Below are 18,686 nucleotides of genomic sequence, written 5' to 3'. Positions count from 1 at the left end.
TATGATGTAAGAAGTCAATTTTTTTCAAAATCGTATATTTATTAAATATCTACAAGACGCTATATCCTATAAATCTGTGCAGCAGAGGATGTTGGGATGTTGCTGTATAAATAAAGTTACATAATTTTGTTCTCCGCGGCTGAGCATGTAGGCCTTACGTGTTTCGAAATTCTAATCCCACAATAGTACGAGGGAAGTGCAATTTGCATAGGCACTCTATCACAAAACACAATGCATCAAATTCGTAATCGGTTGATGAGGCTGAACAGGGTAGTCGAGCATTTAATCCGTATTCAAAATAACTTACGCAAAATTCCCGAGAAATCCATGCACTCTGCACAACACTCGGAGACGTAAAACTGTAAGCACTGCACTTGTCGATGGTTGTTCCGAGGAGAACTGTTTCACACATGACGCTTGAATGGACAAAGTTGTTGTTAGATAAAGTGGTGGATGCGTCAGCGCCGCTCCACGTGCGGGTGGTATAATGGCGGAGCGCGGTTCCAGGCGGCTGCTCCTGCACTTGACTCGGGCGCAGCGCGGCTTGCCCATCCGCCGCCGCAACAATGGGCTAAATAGAACACCATACCGCACATACACAGGTGCGCGTCGCGAGGAAACTATGACAATTTTTCCGCAACTACGTGTTCTCAATAATCGCGATGATCTACGCACACTACACGCAGATATTTCCGGAATGGAATTACAATAATTGCAACGAATGCGATATGTAAGTGTTATTATGATGTGAACATAATGTAGGTACCACAGTAGGCACCTATTTACACAGTAGGAAAAAACATAGGAACTTTTAGAGAATCTCTACATTCTATACCTCTACACTTCGGATGAAAGTGATCCTGAAAAATATCACAGGTAATTACTGCAAAGATGTTACCATTATACGAGTACCTGTAACCTTCATTGTCAAAAATACTTTCCTTAGGAAAAGTGTTTTTAAGCAAATCCGCTATTTGCCAAACGTGTAACTTCAAATAATCCGCTAACTGGCACACTAACACAGAACGCTGAAACAATTTTGTCAAAATTGACCTTAACTATGAGATCTAGGAAAATTGCCAACTTTCAAATGTTCAACGTAAACAATGTGTGAAGTGCCTTCGAATATGGAACAATGACCTAACTTCGAAGCATGGTTTCTAATGGTTACGAGGCGATTGTGACTATCTATACGGTTCTGCTTTGTTGGTACGTAGCGGGCATTGTTCGCTGCGGGCGTGACAACTGCTTCCGCCAAGTTCATTGTCGCGTTGCGCTTGTCGTGTGACCCGCCCTTATTGGATGACCAGACCGTAACTCCGCTTGAAGAAAGAATTTCGCTCTCTCGGAGACATTCTAAAATTGCACTATGAGTCACCCACCGCATGAAACACTAATTTCATCTAATTTAAATCGATAGCAGGTTCAAACCCCGAAATGCGCAAGGTCGTGTGATTAGACCAAGACTGATGTGCTTGAGAAAGATGACCAACACCTAATGAAACATCATCATTCTTATAACATAGCAGATTTATTTGACGATTTTACAAAATTAGTGTCTCTACATTTAAATAATTATTGAAGTAACACGACTCAAGATTTCAAGAATGTTAAAACACATGGAACGGTACACTAACAATATCTAAATATCTAAGTGGTTTATATTTGCGCTATAATTGATTTCTCGAATATCAGCATGATAAAGTTGGCAAACTATTACTCGATAATGAGGTCAAGTCCCCTCGACAAGTGATGTGCTGTCGAAGTTGTCAACACTTGATTAAGCCCAAGGTCTTCGCGCCTCTGATCTCCGGTGCTATACCTGATACCAGATTTATGACTTTTTAATCGGCCAAGGATGTTTTAAGCGTCATAGTTAAGCTTATCTATCTGTGTAAGGATATAATAATCTGCTTTATGAAGCACTGCTATTTTTCAGTCACAATAATAAGTTGTAATCTGTACTACTGACACTACTGTTATGTACTTACCAATTGGAGCCTCGTTAATCTTCAAATCTCTCACTGCTGGTACTCAGAAGTCCATTCTCGAGTACATCTCAATTGCCTAAATTAACTTGAATTAAGGATGAACACAAAAACATATCCGACGCGCACTCGCACTCAATTGTAAGGATAATAATCTAGGGTGTCGGTTGACATGTTTTTCTCGGGAATACCTAGACACAGTTAATATTAATTAAAAGTACGAAGAAGATTAAAATCTTCAACTCTGCCGTATTGTTTGGGATGTAAGAAGACAATATGAGTTTTCCTTCCTAGCCCTTATCCTCATCAAGTATCCTACCAAAGTGCCCCTGAGTAAATTTAGACCTAAACGAGTTTCCTCGGAAAATTAGTAAGTCACCATAAAGACCAAGTAAAATCGGCAATGGGAGACGGCGTATGTGAGTGCACCAAACAGTCTGCCAACAGAGAGAGATGGCGGGAGATCGTGCGGAGTTGTATCGGCCTCTACAACTGATGCGAACAACGCCTCAACGTGACCACGACCGCTCAAGAGCGAAACGAATAAGAAGAATAAAGTTTAAAACGATGCTGTATTTTACAACGACTTTATTCTATCCTGGACTCAATGCTCAAGTAAGAGGATGGCACATCCAGCTATACCTATACACTGCAGTGTCTGCAGTACCTATCCTATCCAATGGTAATAGGTGCGAGTTTAGCAGCAAAAACGTACCTTGGTATAGCCTAACCTGACATGTTTTCGATTGTATCTCATGGATTGTCTATAGTCGAAATTAGTGTAGAAATGCAGCACTTTCCCTAAAGTGAAGTCTCGAAGCCCGACGCGCATACCTAATGCGGGGCTGCATCACCCAATTTTCTAATTGACTGCACGCACACAGCGCATTGACGTATGCATTAGTATTCAACTTGGGTCCTTACGAATACGGCGCCGTGTGTAGCATTGTTTGGTGATTTGAAACATGCCTCTTGATGCCAAACCCGATAAAGAGAAAGTAAATTTCACAAAATTTCAGATCTTACGTCAACAGGAAGCATAAGAGGATACACTATTATACAACTACGATTTACATGTTCACATCTACGTAATACACTACTTAAACCATCAAGCATAGTGTGCAGCTAAACTAAATAACGTATATAAAATAAAAAAGCAAAATTAAAAAGTACAAATGTATTTTTCTTAGCACTACGTATAAACAAATAAATAAATAAATACTAAGCAACAAATTAACATAAATTCAGACTTCGTAATGGCACCTAATTATTTATAAATGCTTGTTCCATCTATAAGATCGGACTGGTGATCATGACGAATTTTCTCTGCAAAGAAAAACAAAACAAAATTATAGGGATGGACTCTGGAATAATATAATCTGATTAGCAGTTTCGTTTAATATTTTTAAGACGCGCTATTTTTTATCTCGGAAACTCTAACTAAAAGATCTATTTAACATGCATACTTGGTAGGTAAGTACCTAGTACTTTGATTTTGCAATCTCATTGAAAATGCGTAAGAATTTATCGCTATGAGAAAATCGTAACTTACGAAGGCACATGTGTTACTGATTACATTCTCGCGTCTTTGTTTTATCTACAAGTCTTGTGTTTTTGGTGAATAAAATTGAGCTTTACCGACCTGAAATACGGATGGAAGTCGTAGATGTCGTCGAGGACCCTGCGCACGCGACACGTGACGCCGCAGGACGGCTGCTGGCGGCCGTAAACATACAACGCTCGCTCCACCAACTCCTGTGCTGACGTCAGCTCTACCACTGGGAATAGAGAAATAACAACGTTTTGAATCACCTTTTTCAACCAATAATTTTTAAGAAGAATTTATGATCAAAAAGTCTCTACTTTGAAGATTTGACCCAGTTGGACCCACATACAAAATATGTTCTGGTATTAACCCCCGTATTCACAAACTCGGTCTCACAATGCTCGGTGTCGCAGGGTCACATACGAACCAATCACAGAGCTCTATTCAGCGCTGTGCGTTCGATTTGCTGCTTCACTTAAGCAAGTATCGTTTGTGAATACGGGCGTCATTATTTCTCTAAATAAAGGGGACGATTATTATTAGGTAAACTCTATTTACTAAATACATGCAACTAACTTCTAACAAAGTTAAACAACCGATGGGGAAGTACAGGCAATTACGCCAATACGACCAATTGGGATCAACTAAGAATTAGGAGTTCCCGATCGCGGAATAACAGGAACTTCTCGGCGATCCCCGTCAGTGAATCATGGGATCTTTAAATAGCCAAAGAAATTCAATAATAAGTACGGAATATGCTGCGGTTATCTAGAGCGAAGCTGCATCACTGTAAATTATTATGTATTTAAAAAAATGTTATGAACGTGTAAAGTAAATAAGTTCACTTACATTTTTTCCTGCCAAAGTTGCGCTCATCTTCGTCATTACTCTGGCCTGCGTCGTCCTTCTTGAAACTAATCAGCTTCGGTATCACCAGCAGCATGCACACCACCGCTAACATCGTTACAAGCTTCTTGAATATCAGGAATTTCAGCAACAGCTTTGCAATAGTCAGAATGTCTAGTTTAAGCGATAATTTGTCCAGGAATCCAAAACCTGGCGCTGTGTAAGGCACACCGTACGAAGGCTTCAAAGGAGGTCCGTATACTGGAGGAGGAGGAGGTGGTGGTAGCGGCTTGTGTACAGGAGGTCCGTAAGTATTTGCAGGGGGGCCATAGGTCTGTGCTGGCGGTCCATAGGAGTTCGAGGGCGGTCCGTAACTCGGTGAGGGAGGCCCGTAGCTCGGAGAAGGAGGTCCATAGCTCGAAGCAGGAGGGCCATAGTTTGGTGAAGGAGGCCCATACGTATTAGGCGGCGAATTATACGTTATATCGGACTCAAATTTCACTGGTCCGTAGTTGCTAGACGGTGGCAAATAGCTGCTGGAATCAGACCCAGAAAAGCTGGTGGATCCAGAACTGAAGCTGGTATCGCCGGAATATGGCGGAGAGTAATCATATCCATTATCATCACGATTCGTGATTTGTTTCTCTCCATCTTTTGCTGTTATAATCACTACACCCTTTTTGGCTTTTTCAGCGTCGACGCGAGATTTGGAGTACGCATCCAGATACGAATCGGTCTTCAAGTTTGCCTTGGTGCCGTTCCCAGAAGGGCCAACAATCGCGGCAGCACACGCACAAAGTGATAAAATCGCAACGCAGTATCGGAGCGCCATGGCGGTAATCCTCGAGCTGCCGTCCTAAAGGAGCGGCCAGCGTCAACTGTGGCTGACGAATGACAAACAACGCTCAGCTCCATTCAGTTTTCACTTTTGACTTACAGTAAAAGAACCTAAATATGATAATGGAACACAATTAAATTCTCTAAGTGACCTCTGCGTTCCGCATTGCTCATGATAAGTAGGTGGGCTGGCGTGTGCCGCGCATGCTAAAAAGTTGGGAGCGCGCGCGCGTGGATGAACGAACTACCTACCCCAACCTCGGGACCTTTCGCATAGACATATCTAATAGGCCCCAAATTGTTTGTGAAAGTTACAGCTGGCCTTTTTGACTCATAAATGCATCTAATAGCCAGATGTTATCGCGGTGTTCCTATATACGGAGCCATAAAAGAAAACTACGGATGCATCGTCACGACCACGTCGTTGGATGAGACGACCTCACACAGAATATGCGATATGTTTACTATGCATTTTTTGTTTAAATGTTCGGGTTTAATGAACTGAGAAAGGTTTATGGAAAATATCGTCTTTTTCGAGTAGAATTTTTGGCAAATATCCAATAGCACGTTAAACATACCTCAATACATTATACCTACCGGTTGTAACATACTCCCTGGCAAGACCCAAGACAACGGTATAAATTGTATTTAAATTGTTTCCGATTTCTACTGATCTGTAATGCAAGCAAGAACTATTTTCACTTGCAAATTAAACGGAACCAAGCACCGAGCGTCACGATTATTCATAATATTTATTTAATCTGATGGTTACATTAGGGTACTAAAAGACCGCTATTACCGAAAAACCGCCTAAATCATACAAATTTATTTTTAATAGGCTGTGCCTAGGACATTCTTCTAATCCGTGACTGACACAGAATACAAAATAGTACTAAGTAAGCAATAAATAAAGACCATCCACCTTATTACATGCACAGTCACCATCACATTTACATATCACAAAATAACCAGTTTCGTATTTATTTCTTTTGTAGTTTAAAAATACAATTTAAAAAATATCCAAGTAAAAAAATAAGGAAATCGTCATTTTAACGAAATTATGATCATCCATGGACTTTAAACTTGCCTATGTCACTCGTAGGTAGTTTTGTTTGATGAGAAAATACAAAAATTAGGTACTCCTGTAGTCCTGTGGTTTTCCGAAAATCGAAAAATATGTATAATTATTTTTCATGTTGTTACATTTAAGGTAATAATACAATGCATATTAAAATAATCTTGCATTTATTAAAACTTGTTTCAAATCACTCTAACATTAATCATTCAAATGCATTACCAAAAGTTAAATGTCTTTCTTCAAAAAACCTGTGCTTCTTTCTCTTCTTAGTGCCATTTTCAGATTTAGCCACAAAAAAGGAACTTATTGATTTAGTATTTTTCTTTGCAGAGTCATCATCATCCACCTCCTCAAAGGTACATGATGCCGCTTTCTCTTGGAGCATCAGTTCAGCCGTGGACCAACTGAACCTCACTAAGAGGGGATAGCCAAAGACATTGTCTATTTGTTCACGGATGAATTTTTTAGTCAGTGGATCTAAAAAAGAATTTTTCATTTTATTCTGCTACACATATTAATTTTTAAATGCTACAAAAAGGTTGACTGAATACATACCTCCAGGATAGCCACTGCCAAATTCTTTATGGTCCATTTCTAGTCCCTCTTGAAACTGCCACACTTTCAGCGCATGGTCCCTCGTCACTTTGGCAACAATACTAGCTGCAGACACAATTGGGTATATTGAATCGGCTTTCTTTGCCACCTTTAATATTAAAATACATTATTTAATATTGTGATTGTTAAGAACCGTAATACATAACTGGCATCTGTTGCCTCGATTGATTTTATTACAGCAATATTTTATATCACTTACTGTTATTTTGTACTTGGGAAATATTTCACTGAGCTTTGCTTGATATTTCTCAGGAGGTCCTACAGTATCCACATAAACTTCAGTGATATTGGCACCTGCGTCAGCTACTTGCTTTATGAGCTCAATAGCAGAATTCATTGATACCTAGAAAACAAAATAAAAAAGTAACTTAATAGATGGAAATAAATACTGTAATTAAAATATTAATGTGGACACTATACAAACAACAAGCCTAGCAAGTTTCTCGAATTTTAACTATACTAACCTCATTCAAGGAATGTTTTGCTCTTTTGTACATAGAATTGGAGATGTAATTTGGAGATATAATGTCTGCTGCCCATCCAACATTGTTTAGGGAGTCTTCCTCAGTCAACATTTTAGAGAATATGTCATCTCGTTTCTCTTCAGTCAAGGCCTTAGAGTCAGCACACCCAAGTGCTTCCAATACACTCTTTTGGTTAACTGGACAATATGCTACTCCATAGACCATGGGACCTAGAAATAAACAAAGTGCGTCAGTTGGAACAGGTTATGATTCCACAAAAAAGTCCTAATTTCTATTATCAAAGCGATGATGATATCTTGATTATAGTATACAATGCACCAACCTAAAACTGGACCACGACCAGCTTCATCGACTCCCAGCATGCATGGTTCTTTTTTACATATTTCAGGCACATTGGAGCAGTTCACAAAGTTCTTCGCGTTATCTTGTTTCTTGATAATGTTCTGAAGTTCTTCCAATGATTGCATATTTAACACTTAATTACTGGTCAAAGTAAAAAACAGTAATTTAGAAAGTAAATCAAAATAAAGGCTTTTCAAAACTTTTGTAAAATGTAAACAAAAAAGCCGGGAAATTGTGCGGGAAATAGTCAAAATAATATGTCACTGTCAGGCAGTCAAATGTCATTAATGTCAATGCCATTTTTTCCGAATCTGTTTCGTTCCTAGCAGAAAAGACAAGAACCAAAATAGTTTTGTGGTAAACATTAAAGTGAATGTTGCTGAAAGTTCAAAACTTAGGCTGAGTAGCCGAACTTTCAAACGCATTTTGCATGGAGTTGGGACTTACAAAAAAATTTGACGATATTTAGTACGGAGTTTGGAGTTTGGACACCCGGACTCAAATCACTTGTTAAAACAAAACGTTTTGTTATAGACAAGGTAGACTTTTGACTTATAAACAGGGTTACCAGTCTGTGGAGAATTTCCCAAACTGCGGGAAAAGCGAAGCTGATTGGGGAATGAGTGGAGAGAGCTTTAATTTGGGGAAAATGCAGAGATTTCAGTATGACATTAATTGTCAGCTAGTCTTGATTGATTTCTTACATCTCAATACTCGAAACAGGAATTTATATTTAAAGTTAGCCATTTTTTAGGAATTCTAATTTTCCTTTTCCCAAATATGGGGAATTTCGACAAAGCGTTTAGGGATTCTAAGATATCCAGTGTTGTTCTTGATACGGCAATTGCCGTAATATACGGCATTCAGGCACCTTAGGCACCATAAATACGGTATACGGCAGCACTTTGATTACCGTATCAAAATATACGGCAATTGAGTAAAGTAGAGTTTTTCATGAGTTTTAGTAAACAAAAAATAAATATTTCGTCTAATGGAACGCAAAAACTTGTAAACCATAGATGAAGTAGAAGCGCCACGAAAAGAAACGCCAAAAATGCAATCTTATCTCCTAGATTTTAATGTCTAAAATCGTTATTTCCTCATTTTGGTAGATTCTTCACTTTTATTCGGGTAGGTTCTTGGACTAAATTATTCAAAACCTTAAAAAGTGAAGAATAAAATAAGTAAGTTTAAAAGTAGTATACGCATAGTACATAATACGGGTGTGTAATGTATGATATAACTACATATCATATAATACTTAGAGGACAGTGAACGTTTGGGTTGGGTTAATAACATAAATATATCTGTTATTAACCCTATAGAAAATGGGTTAACCCTAACCGAAATATACCGTATAATTTCGGTTTTCTTATCAATCGGTTAATGTTAACATTGATCACAAAATTAAATATGTTAACAGAAAAAATATGTTACAGTTTTACATGCGGTTAACCCTAACCGAATTATAAAGGTAGGTAGGTACCTTCATTTGCCTTTCCACCGCGCGAAATGTACTATGCGCTCTACGGCCATACAAGTTACAACCGATCGCCGCGCGGGCGGCGCGTCTCGTTTGATCATCGCACGTGTCTCTTTCACTTCTATGAGGCGTAATGAAACAAATATACTTTTTACATTTGCCGCTTATTTTATTATTTGTTTGTTTACTCATGCCAATCATCATTGTGCTCGCCTCGGCGCTTCAGCGTGGATTGATTGAAGTGTGAAAAAAACATTACGAAAAGAAACTGTGAATGTGAAATAGTTAACTAATAAATTATTATACTGGAACATTAGTGTTATATTGTATAATTATGCCGCGTAAGGCAACAAATGCTGTCCACAGACATTTTGAGTGGCGGAGCATTCAAGTATTACGTAACGCAATTTGGTCTCGTAAAACGTTACGATGCGTTACAGGGGCGGGAGGGGGACTTTCTTACAAGACATTACGTAACATTGTTTCTTTTTTTAAACAAAAATTTAGGGAATTAAAACTCCCAAATTGGCAACCCTTTTCTTTTACGTTTTACGGGGAATCCTTCGTTTGTATTATAGTCTGGTCGTCATTTTTCATTTGTTTGGCTCGACGAAGACGAAGTTGATGCAAGTGACTTGACAATTCCAGAACCGTCTTCGTCTGCACTCCGGGTGCCAGTGATGAAAGAATCTGAGTGGCTAGCAAACCCGTGGACAGAGGAGCGTTAATTTCAATCGAATTGTTTTTATAGACCTACTTAGATACTTGGTTAATAGTTGATTATTTTGTAATTTTGTTAAGAATACGATTTTATTTCGAGTAAAATGTTTAATTTCAGTTGGGTTTCTGTTTATAATTGCATTCCCAAAGGTTAAAATAAACATGTTATGTATTTTGTTTATTAGTAAAAAAAAAGCTAAAATAGGATAGGAATGACGGAGAAAAACAATTGTGTGTGTGTAAAGCCAAAAATTTATAGAAAAACTAGCGGCCGCCCGCGACTTCGTACGCGTGGATCCCGTTTTACCCCCTTCATCTGTCTTACGCGATTTAGATTTTTTCATACAAATGTTTTTTCCCGCTAACTCCCGTTCCCGTGGGAATTTTGCAATATCCTGTTGTAACTAAGCTTTAAGTTTACTAAGGTACCTGCAAGCCAAATTTCAAGCGTCTAATTGAAGCGGTTTAGATTTTTCATACAAAAGGATTTTCCCGCTAATTCCCGTTCCCGTGGGAATTCCTAAGTATACTATAACCCGCCCAGGAGTATGAAGAATAATTGTACCAAGTTTCGTTAAAATCCGTCGAGTAGTTTTTGTTTCTATAAGGAACATACAGACAGACAGACAAAAATTTTACTGATTGCATTTTTAGCATCAGTATCGATCACTAATCACCCCCTGATAGTTATTTTGAAAATACAGTGTGAGTCACGTTAAAGTGTACATATGAAAATAGATGAAACTAGACCTATTTTTATCGACAAAAAAGAGGTCATTATTTTGATTTTTTTTTTAAATTTATTATAGAATTTTTTTTCTTCCAATTACTTATTTTAAGGAAAACGTAATAACTTTTAAACTAAGCGGTATATCCTGATAAAATAAAAACAGTAAAATGCTAAATAACAGGCAATACTAAAAAAATACATAAAATACACAAAAAATGCCAACAAATAATAAAAAATGATACTTTTTGAAAAAAAAAACTGCTCAATGTTGCATCTTTTCATGTGCCGCTTCTGTACATCTTTGTACCTGAGGAGTTGACCGCCATGTTTCCGCTTACCCTCCTCAAGTTCAGAGTAGAAGATGCGCTTCGCCACTCTCTCTTCCGTCATACGTGATACGTGACCACACCATCGAAGTTGGCGACGCATTATATAGGCCTCAATGCCACCCACATGGGCTCGTCGTAGCACCTCGGTATTGCGCACTCGATCAGACCATCTGATCTTCATGATGGTGCGAAGGCATTTGAGGTGGAAACGATCCAGTGTGCGTATATGGTGGCGATACACGCACCACGCCTCGGAGGAGTACAGTAGGTTTGGCAGCACAACCGCCATGTATATTGAAATTTTTGTAGCCAGCTTTAGGTCATGCGAGCAGAAAACCTTGGAACGCAGCTTCCCAAATGCTGCAGCTGCAGCACTGATCCTGCTGCTGATCTCGGTATCAAGATCACATTTGGATGTTATAGTACTCCCCAGATATCGGAACTTATCCACCTGTTTCAGTACATCCTCACCAAGCATAATGCTTAGAGACTCGTGGTCATTTGTGTCCAAAGACATCACTTCTGTCTTCTTGACACTTATCTTCAGGCCGAACTTGCGGCATGCCTGGTGAAAGACGGACATCAGCTGTTGCAGGCCTTCTGAGGATTCTGCTAGAAAGCACAAATCATCAGCATACATCATCTCAGTGATCAGTGCATACGAGACTTTAGTGCGCGCCTTAAGTCTGGCTAAGTTGAACAGGCTGCCATCTGTGCGAAAACGGATGCGGACTCCCTCAGAAACAGTTTGTAGAACCTCTTTGACTACCACCGCAAAGTATAGAGCAAACAGTGTGGGCGCTAGCACACACCCTTGTTTCACCCCACAGGTAACGGGGAAGAAATCTGACTGTTCGCCGTCTACGGCGACGCAGCACTGCATATCGTCGTGAAGGAGTCTCAGAAGTCTCACATACTTTCCCGTGCACCCTAATTTTCCCAGCACCATCCAGAGAGCTTCACGAGGCACACTATCGAACGCTTTCTCCAAGTCAACAAAGCAGAGATATAGCTGACGACCCTGCTCTCTGCTTTTTTCCTGTAATTGACGCACGGAGAAGATAGCTTCACAGGTACCTCGGTCAGGTCGGAAGCCAAACTGGGTTTCGGGCAGGATCCGTTCTGACAAATCCTTTAGGCGGTTTAAAAGGACTCTGGCAAAGGCCTTTCCAGGGGATGACAGAAGCGAAATACCACGGTAAGAGTTGCAGTCGGAACGGTCCCCTTTGTTCTTGTACAGGGCACTGATGCGAGATACTTTAAAGCTTTCGGGTACTCGCTCTTCCTCCCACATGCGAACAAATAGTTCCCAAACCAACTTATGCAACTCCTCACCCCCGCACTTGAGCAGCTCTCCCGGTATAAGGTCAATGCCAACCGCCCGCTTGTTTTGCTGCTGCCTGATGGCAGTGACAACCTCCCCACAAGTCAGGGGCTCATCCAACTCAGTGGCTAGAGGGAGTTGAGGCATTAAGCTGATATTATTAAGATCAGTTGATCGATCTACGTTGAGCAAAGTATTGAAGTGTTCGGCCCAACACGCCTTAGTACATCTTCCTTACTTGTCAGTAATTGCGTACCGTCTACAGACCTCAAGTGTACTTTTGCCCGATATGGTGTACCAATCAGCTTACGTACCTCGCAGTAGAACTCCCCAAGTTGGTTTGTGTCAGCGAGCCACTGCATGTGACAAGCTTTGTCCCGCCACCACTTGTCTTTTATTTGTCGAGACAGCCTACGCAGTTCAAAGTCACTTTCTTTGACTACCGCGACACTTCCACCTCGTCTTCTATGCTTTTGCAAGAGATTTCGATGTTTGTCGAGTGCTGCCCTGAGAACCCCATCGTTCTCATCTAACCAGTCTTCATTACGTCGGTATTTCATACCCAAGGCAACGGAAGCGGTTTCCAAGAGATGAGATGACAAACATCCCCAAGCAGCACTGACATCATCTGTCTCTTTGACTGGCAATAGCTTCTTGGACAAGGCTTCAGCATATTTCTCCCCCTGGCCTCGCGATCATTCAGCCTATCCACGTTTATCAGCACAGGCTGTTTCGTTGCGGACCTACGTGGTCGGCGGAGGCAGAGTCGCAGCTTAGTGAATGTAGGAATAAATTAAAGGTAATTTATGCGATTTACTAACCTAAGTACTTGTAATAAAATAAAAAATTATAATATCACGCATGGAATTTATTCCTCTTTTTTTCTGTTTGCGCTACAAGCTTTCGAAATTCTTTGAACCAAGCATATAATTATTTTTTTCGTTTTAGTACAACTGCATTTCAGGATAAAGCTTGTTTTTAAAAAAGTTTTTTTTTATTATAATTATTTTATTTTACACTTTTTAGTTGTATCTCAATCTCTGGATGATTATTTAGCACCAAAGTGCCCCAGAAGTCGAATCCAACGAACCCAAACTCGATAAGATTCCGCCGTTTCGTTTAGGAGTTCCTATGGCCACCTCCTGACTCCATCAGCAGGACCCTGGACATCATCTAGCACCCATTCTTTTTTCATTGTACGTCAATGACAACCCCAAATATCCGAATACTGATTTAGCCCTCTTTGCGGACGACACCGCACTCTACAAGTCCGGACGTAATCGGAATTACGTCATCTTGGCGCTCCAACGCGCAGTCACACAATCAGGGGAATGGTTCAGGTAGTGGCGTATCGCGGTAAATCCCGAAAAGAGTGCAGCAGTGTCGTCAAACGTCGTCGTTGCAAACGTCCTCCGGTTCGCACTCGTCCTAATGTCCCCACCCATCTCACCTTATTTGACCAAACTATTCCTTGGAAGAGTGAGGCCAAGTACAGTCGCGGAATGAAAAGGTTCGTCACCTTAGTGTCGGTTTTCGCTTGCACTAGAGTCAAACCTGCCAACATAACCGTGCAAGAAACAGTGCTGCTAACATTTAAATAAATAGGTATGACGTTTGCTAACGAATAAGGTTTTGCTTGTTTATTTTTCCATCCCATCAGTGCAATGTTACAAAATATAGTTTTTTTTATTTAATAGATAATGGCAGGTTGAACCAACAAAAAGGTTTTAGTTTATCAATCATAATAATCTTCTTGACAAGTTTAATCGTCAAACAACTTTGATCTGAATAATTTTGAACTTTACTGGCGAACAGTTAAAGATTATTTTCTCTAACTCGAGATTATTCTGTAACATAGTTTCAAAAGGTATAGCCTGACCAGGAACATAAAAACCCTGGCATAGAGGCGCGTCAATTGCATTTGATAGTGCAACACTGAGTACAGTCGTACATGTGTTAAATTAATAGGCTAAATTTATGTATCAGGATTCAGGATTACAGGCTAATTTGATATTTTCATAAATTAACGAAAAAATATTATTAAAGGTAACCTGGTTTAAATAAATTAAATGAAACCATCAATCGAGCTAGTAGGATTTATTTTATTATTCACTAGCGGCCGCCCGCGACTTCGTACGCGTGGATCCCGTTTTACCCCCTTCATCTATCTTACGCGGTTTAGATTTTTTCATACAAATGTTTTTTCCCGCTAACTCCCGTTCCCGTTGGAATTTCGCAATATCCTGTTGTAACTAAGCTTTAAGTTTACTAAGGGACCTGCATGCCAAATTTCAAGCGTCTAACTTAAGCGGTTTAGATTTTTCATACAAAAGGATTTTCCCGGTAATTCCTGTTGCTGTGGGAATTTCGGGAATTCCTTTCTTAGTGCACCTCTACGGTACCTAAGCTACGTCCCTTATAAATTTCAAGTGCCTACGTTTAGCCGTTTAGGCTGTGCGTGGGTACGTCAGTGAGTCAGTCATACAAAAGGAATTTCCCGCTAATTCCAGTTCCCGTGGGAATTTTGCAATATCCTGTTGTAACTAAGCTTTAAGTTTACTAAGGTACCTGCATGCCAAATTTTAAGCGTCTAACTTACGCGGTTTAGATTTTTTCATACAAATGTTTTTTCCCGCTAACTCCCGTTCCCGTGAGAATTTTGCAATATCCTGTTGTAACTAAGATTTAAATTTACTAAGGTACCTGCATGCCAAATTTCAAGCGTCTATCTTACGTGGCTTAGATTTTTTCATACAAATGTTTTTCTCGCTAATTCCCGTTCCCGTAGGAATTTTGCAATATCCTGTTATAACTAAGCTTTAAGTTTACTAAGGTACCTGCTTGCCAAATTTCAAGCGTCTAACTTAAGCGGTTTAGATTTTTCATACAAAAGGATTTTCCCGCTAATGCCCGTTCCCGTGGGAATTCCTAAGTATCCTATAACCTGCCCAGGAGTATGAAGAATAATTGTACCAAGTTTCGTTAAAATCCGTCGAGTAGTTTTTGTTCCTATAAGGAACATACAGACAGACAGACAGACAGACAGACAGACAGACAAAAATTTTACTGATTGCATTTTTGGCATCAGTATCGATCACTAATCACCCCCTGATAGTTATTTTGAAAATATATTTCATGTACAGAATTGACCTCTCTACAGATTTATTATAAGTATAGAAGATAAATAATCAAATTCAAAAATTGAATATTCAACTGCAATGTCTGCTCATGAACGCTTCAAACTCGGTACTTCTTTCCCAATTCCATAAAATTCAAAACTTAGAAAGTGACAAAAAACTTTAAAATAGGTAGTTGAAACAGACTACAGCTAATTTTCATAGTGGACTGTACTATACGATAAACATGTCAGTCAATTTGACAACCTTTGTCGGAAACATTATTCAATGAAAATATTGTCCGAACCGTTAGTATTTCTCTTCGACAAATACATTAACACATTGTGAACCACTTTTCTTTCACGACTATAAAAATATTTTAGCAATTTAATTCACAAAATCAATTGCACACATTTAAAATAAAGTTTGTTTACACTTTGACAATAATAGACTGACATGCAAGGTGACATTTCAATGAAGTTTTCAGTTACTGTTGCCATTAAAAGAAATTAGTACCATTAGTTTTCCGCAACATGGCGAGGGTTTTTATGTTCCTGGTCAGGCTATAATAATTATGTGCTCGTGATTCGTTGAAGGAATCAATTTGAAAACTGACGAACCTTTTCATTCCGTGACTGTACTTAGGTGTCACCCTCGACCAGAGATTATCGTTCGCTCCGCACCTCAGACGCGTCTTGAGCTTTTCATTTTGGACGGTACAGACATGTACCGTGCCTGTTCTCCCCAATCCGTCCCCCGGACACGGCCTGAGCCGAGGTCCGAGCCTACCGGGGCGCCCTCAGGCCGCGTCCGTAGTCCCCCTCGATCGGGCCCACTAAAGTGAGCCCACCGCAGGCTGGACTTTGGTCCAACACCGCGGTGGGCGACTCTCTAGTTGGGTTTGCCACTGATCGGGCGCCTTATGCGCTCGATACGGCCCGATCGCGAACGTCGGTCTGCGACCGACGCGGACGAGCCTGGGCTTCGCTTCGCGGAGCCCACACTCGGCCTCGTCGACACACGCACCGACGATCGCCAAACGGTTAGAGTACCTTCTGTACTCGCCACTCTGCCCGGTGTAGCTGGAAAAGCTCTCCATGCAACCAGCGCGCGTACCTTCAAAAAAAATCATCTAGCACTAAACTGCTTGAAAAGGCAAATCCAACGAACCCAAACTCGATGAGTTTCTGCCTTTTCGTTTAGGATTTCCTATGGCCACCTCCCAAATCCATCATCAGGACCCTGGACATCATCTAGCACTAAACTGCTCGAAAAGACAAATCCAACGAACCCAAACTCGATGAGTTTCTGCCGTTTCGTTTAGGAGTTTCTATGGCCCCCTCCCTAATCCATCATAAGGACCCTGGAGATCATCTAGCACTAAACTGCTCAAAAAGACAAATCCAACGAACCCAAACTCGATGCGATTCCGCCTTTTCGTTTAGGAGTTCCTATGGCCACCTCCGGACTCCATCATCAGGATAATAATAAATATCAGGGGCAGAGAGATGTGTTTGAAGAAAAGATCTTGCACTTTCCGATATTTTTATTTTACACTCATAATAACACAGTACATAATTTCACTTCAAACTGGCAGAGCTTAAGCTAGACTAGTGTACACGTTGATGGTTACCGCAAGACTGCCCTAGAATGAGCCGACAACCATTTTTATAAACTCTCCCCACTCAATATCACAACAGTAGTAATCATTTTACTGTTGGTTTCATGACCACCGGAAGTATCTTATAAAATGTTTTAAAAATAATGTAATAATTACTTTAATAATACTTTTGCATTTATATCTCATATTATGATTTTAAAACATTTTATAATTACATATTTAATCATATTTTATAATAAAATCAATAAAAAAAACTGTACAACAATTAATATTATTGAAAATAATTGATTAAACATTATTGTACTACTATTTAATAATGAAATCTAACAATCGGCCATTCTGGCAACACGTTTGTCCTCAAACGTAAATTCAATTACTCTACAAAATATAACTATACATTTCAATTAAGAAAAATTATACATTGACATGAGATACATTCATAATGATGTTAAATAAAATCTAATATAGCTTGATTTTAATCAAATAATTCAATAAATTATAATGAATTCGCACTTCATTGATTCATTTTTTTAACTAGAATGCCAAAACGGCGCATAGACAAATAAAAATATCTATTATAAATTATATTGTTATATAATATAATGCTTTATACTACACAAAAACAAGTATAAAACGAAACGATGATGCACACACCTGGTACTACATCGGGTAACTTACATTATATACTTCTCTATGTACCTATTCATTCACATATATACGAGGTACACATACGAGGTACACCCGGTACTACGTCAGGTGTATCCTCCTCTTTAAAATCTGTGTGAAATACCTGGAACTACGTCAGGTAATTTCCTCTTTAAACTCTATATGAAATACCTGGAACTACGTCAGGTTATTTCCTCTTTAAAATCTATATGAAATACCTGGAACTACGTCAGGTTATTTCCTCTTAAAAATCTCTAAGGTATACCTGGTACTACGTCAGGTTACCAACTCTATTATTCACTATGCATGAAAGTCCCACCTAGGAACTACTGCAGGATGCAATTTTAATGTAAATTAAAATTATGAACTATAAATTACTAAAAGTCTGGAACAACGTCAGACATAACTTTTGTTTCATTATTAATATTTTGTAAATAATTGGAAAACTTAATATTTAAATCATTTCATAATACAATGCATATAAAAATAATATAACAATAATTAAGCCACCCTAATTCTCTACATATTCCATTTCACTTTCGGAACTACTTGTAACATCATTACCGCTTAAGCTTATCCACGGTTGGATCTGATCGACAGCCCACACATTGCTATATTTCCGTTTTCCTAGATTAGACCCGGGAATTGAAGAAACCTCATACCTATCGTTGTCAAGAACTTTTGTTATTTTATAAGGACCTGAAAATACAGGTAGTAATTTTTTACTCCGTCCATCGTTCGAATTATTTTGCTTTTTCACCTTCACTAAATCTCCTAAATTATATTTCTTTGGATTTTTACGTAGCTTATCAAAACGTTCTTTTTGTTTTACTTGATCTTTCTCTATATGTTTGCCTATTTCCGTTCTGATTTCCCCTAAATCATGTTGTGACCGTGTTTCCATGAATATATCACTGAATGCGTTTTCGCCAGCATAATTTAAGTTACGACCAAATAAAG

The 18,686-nt window shown here is 39.3% G+C and overlaps 3 protein-coding genes across 3 annotated transcripts in view; all 3 read right to left on the bottom strand.

Moving 5' to 3' along the window:
- Positions 1–468, bottom strand: part of LOC135075983 (protein unc-13 homolog 4B) — a 45,855-nt gene extending 45,387 nt beyond the window's left edge. The window contains exon 1 of the mRNA XM_063970430.1: positions 308–468. The gene's annotated coding sequence lies outside the window, so the exon portion shown is untranslated. The remainder of the gene's footprint in view (positions 1–307) is intronic.
- A 2,682-nt stretch (positions 469–3,150) lies between these two features.
- On the bottom strand, positions 3,151–5,310 carry LOC135075866 (uncharacterized). The gene is made up of 3 exons (XM_063970326.1): positions 4,384–5,310; positions 3,631–3,766; positions 3,151–3,314 (listed from the first exon to the last, which is right to left on the bottom strand). Exons 1-3 carry the CDS (start codon positions 5,210–5,212, stop codon positions 3,299–3,301), a joined length of 981 nt encoding a protein of 326 aa, XP_063826396.1. The 5' UTR covers positions 5,213–5,310; the 3' UTR covers positions 3,151–3,298.
- A 1,135-nt stretch (positions 5,311–6,445) lies between these two features.
- Positions 6,446–7,969, bottom strand: LOC135075865 (ribonuclease H2 subunit A). The gene is made up of 5 exons (XM_063970325.1): positions 7,718–7,969; positions 7,375–7,604; positions 7,110–7,253; positions 6,851–6,998; positions 6,446–6,772 (listed from the first exon to the last, which is right to left on the bottom strand). Exons 1-5 carry the CDS (start codon positions 7,860–7,862, stop codon positions 6,498–6,500), a joined length of 942 nt encoding a protein of 313 aa, XP_063826395.1. The 5' UTR covers positions 7,863–7,969; the 3' UTR covers positions 6,446–6,497.
- Positions 7,970–18,686: the final 10,717 nt, after the last annotated feature.

The sequence above is a fragment of the Ostrinia nubilalis genome, chromosome 11, assembly GCF_963855985.1.
Source record: "Ostrinia nubilalis chromosome 11, ilOstNubi1.1, whole genome shotgun sequence".
NCBI lineage: Eukaryota > Metazoa > Arthropoda > Insecta > Lepidoptera > Crambidae > Ostrinia > Ostrinia nubilalis.
Note: the sequence above shows the minus strand (reverse complement) of the source record. Positions and strands in the feature narration are given on the sequence as shown.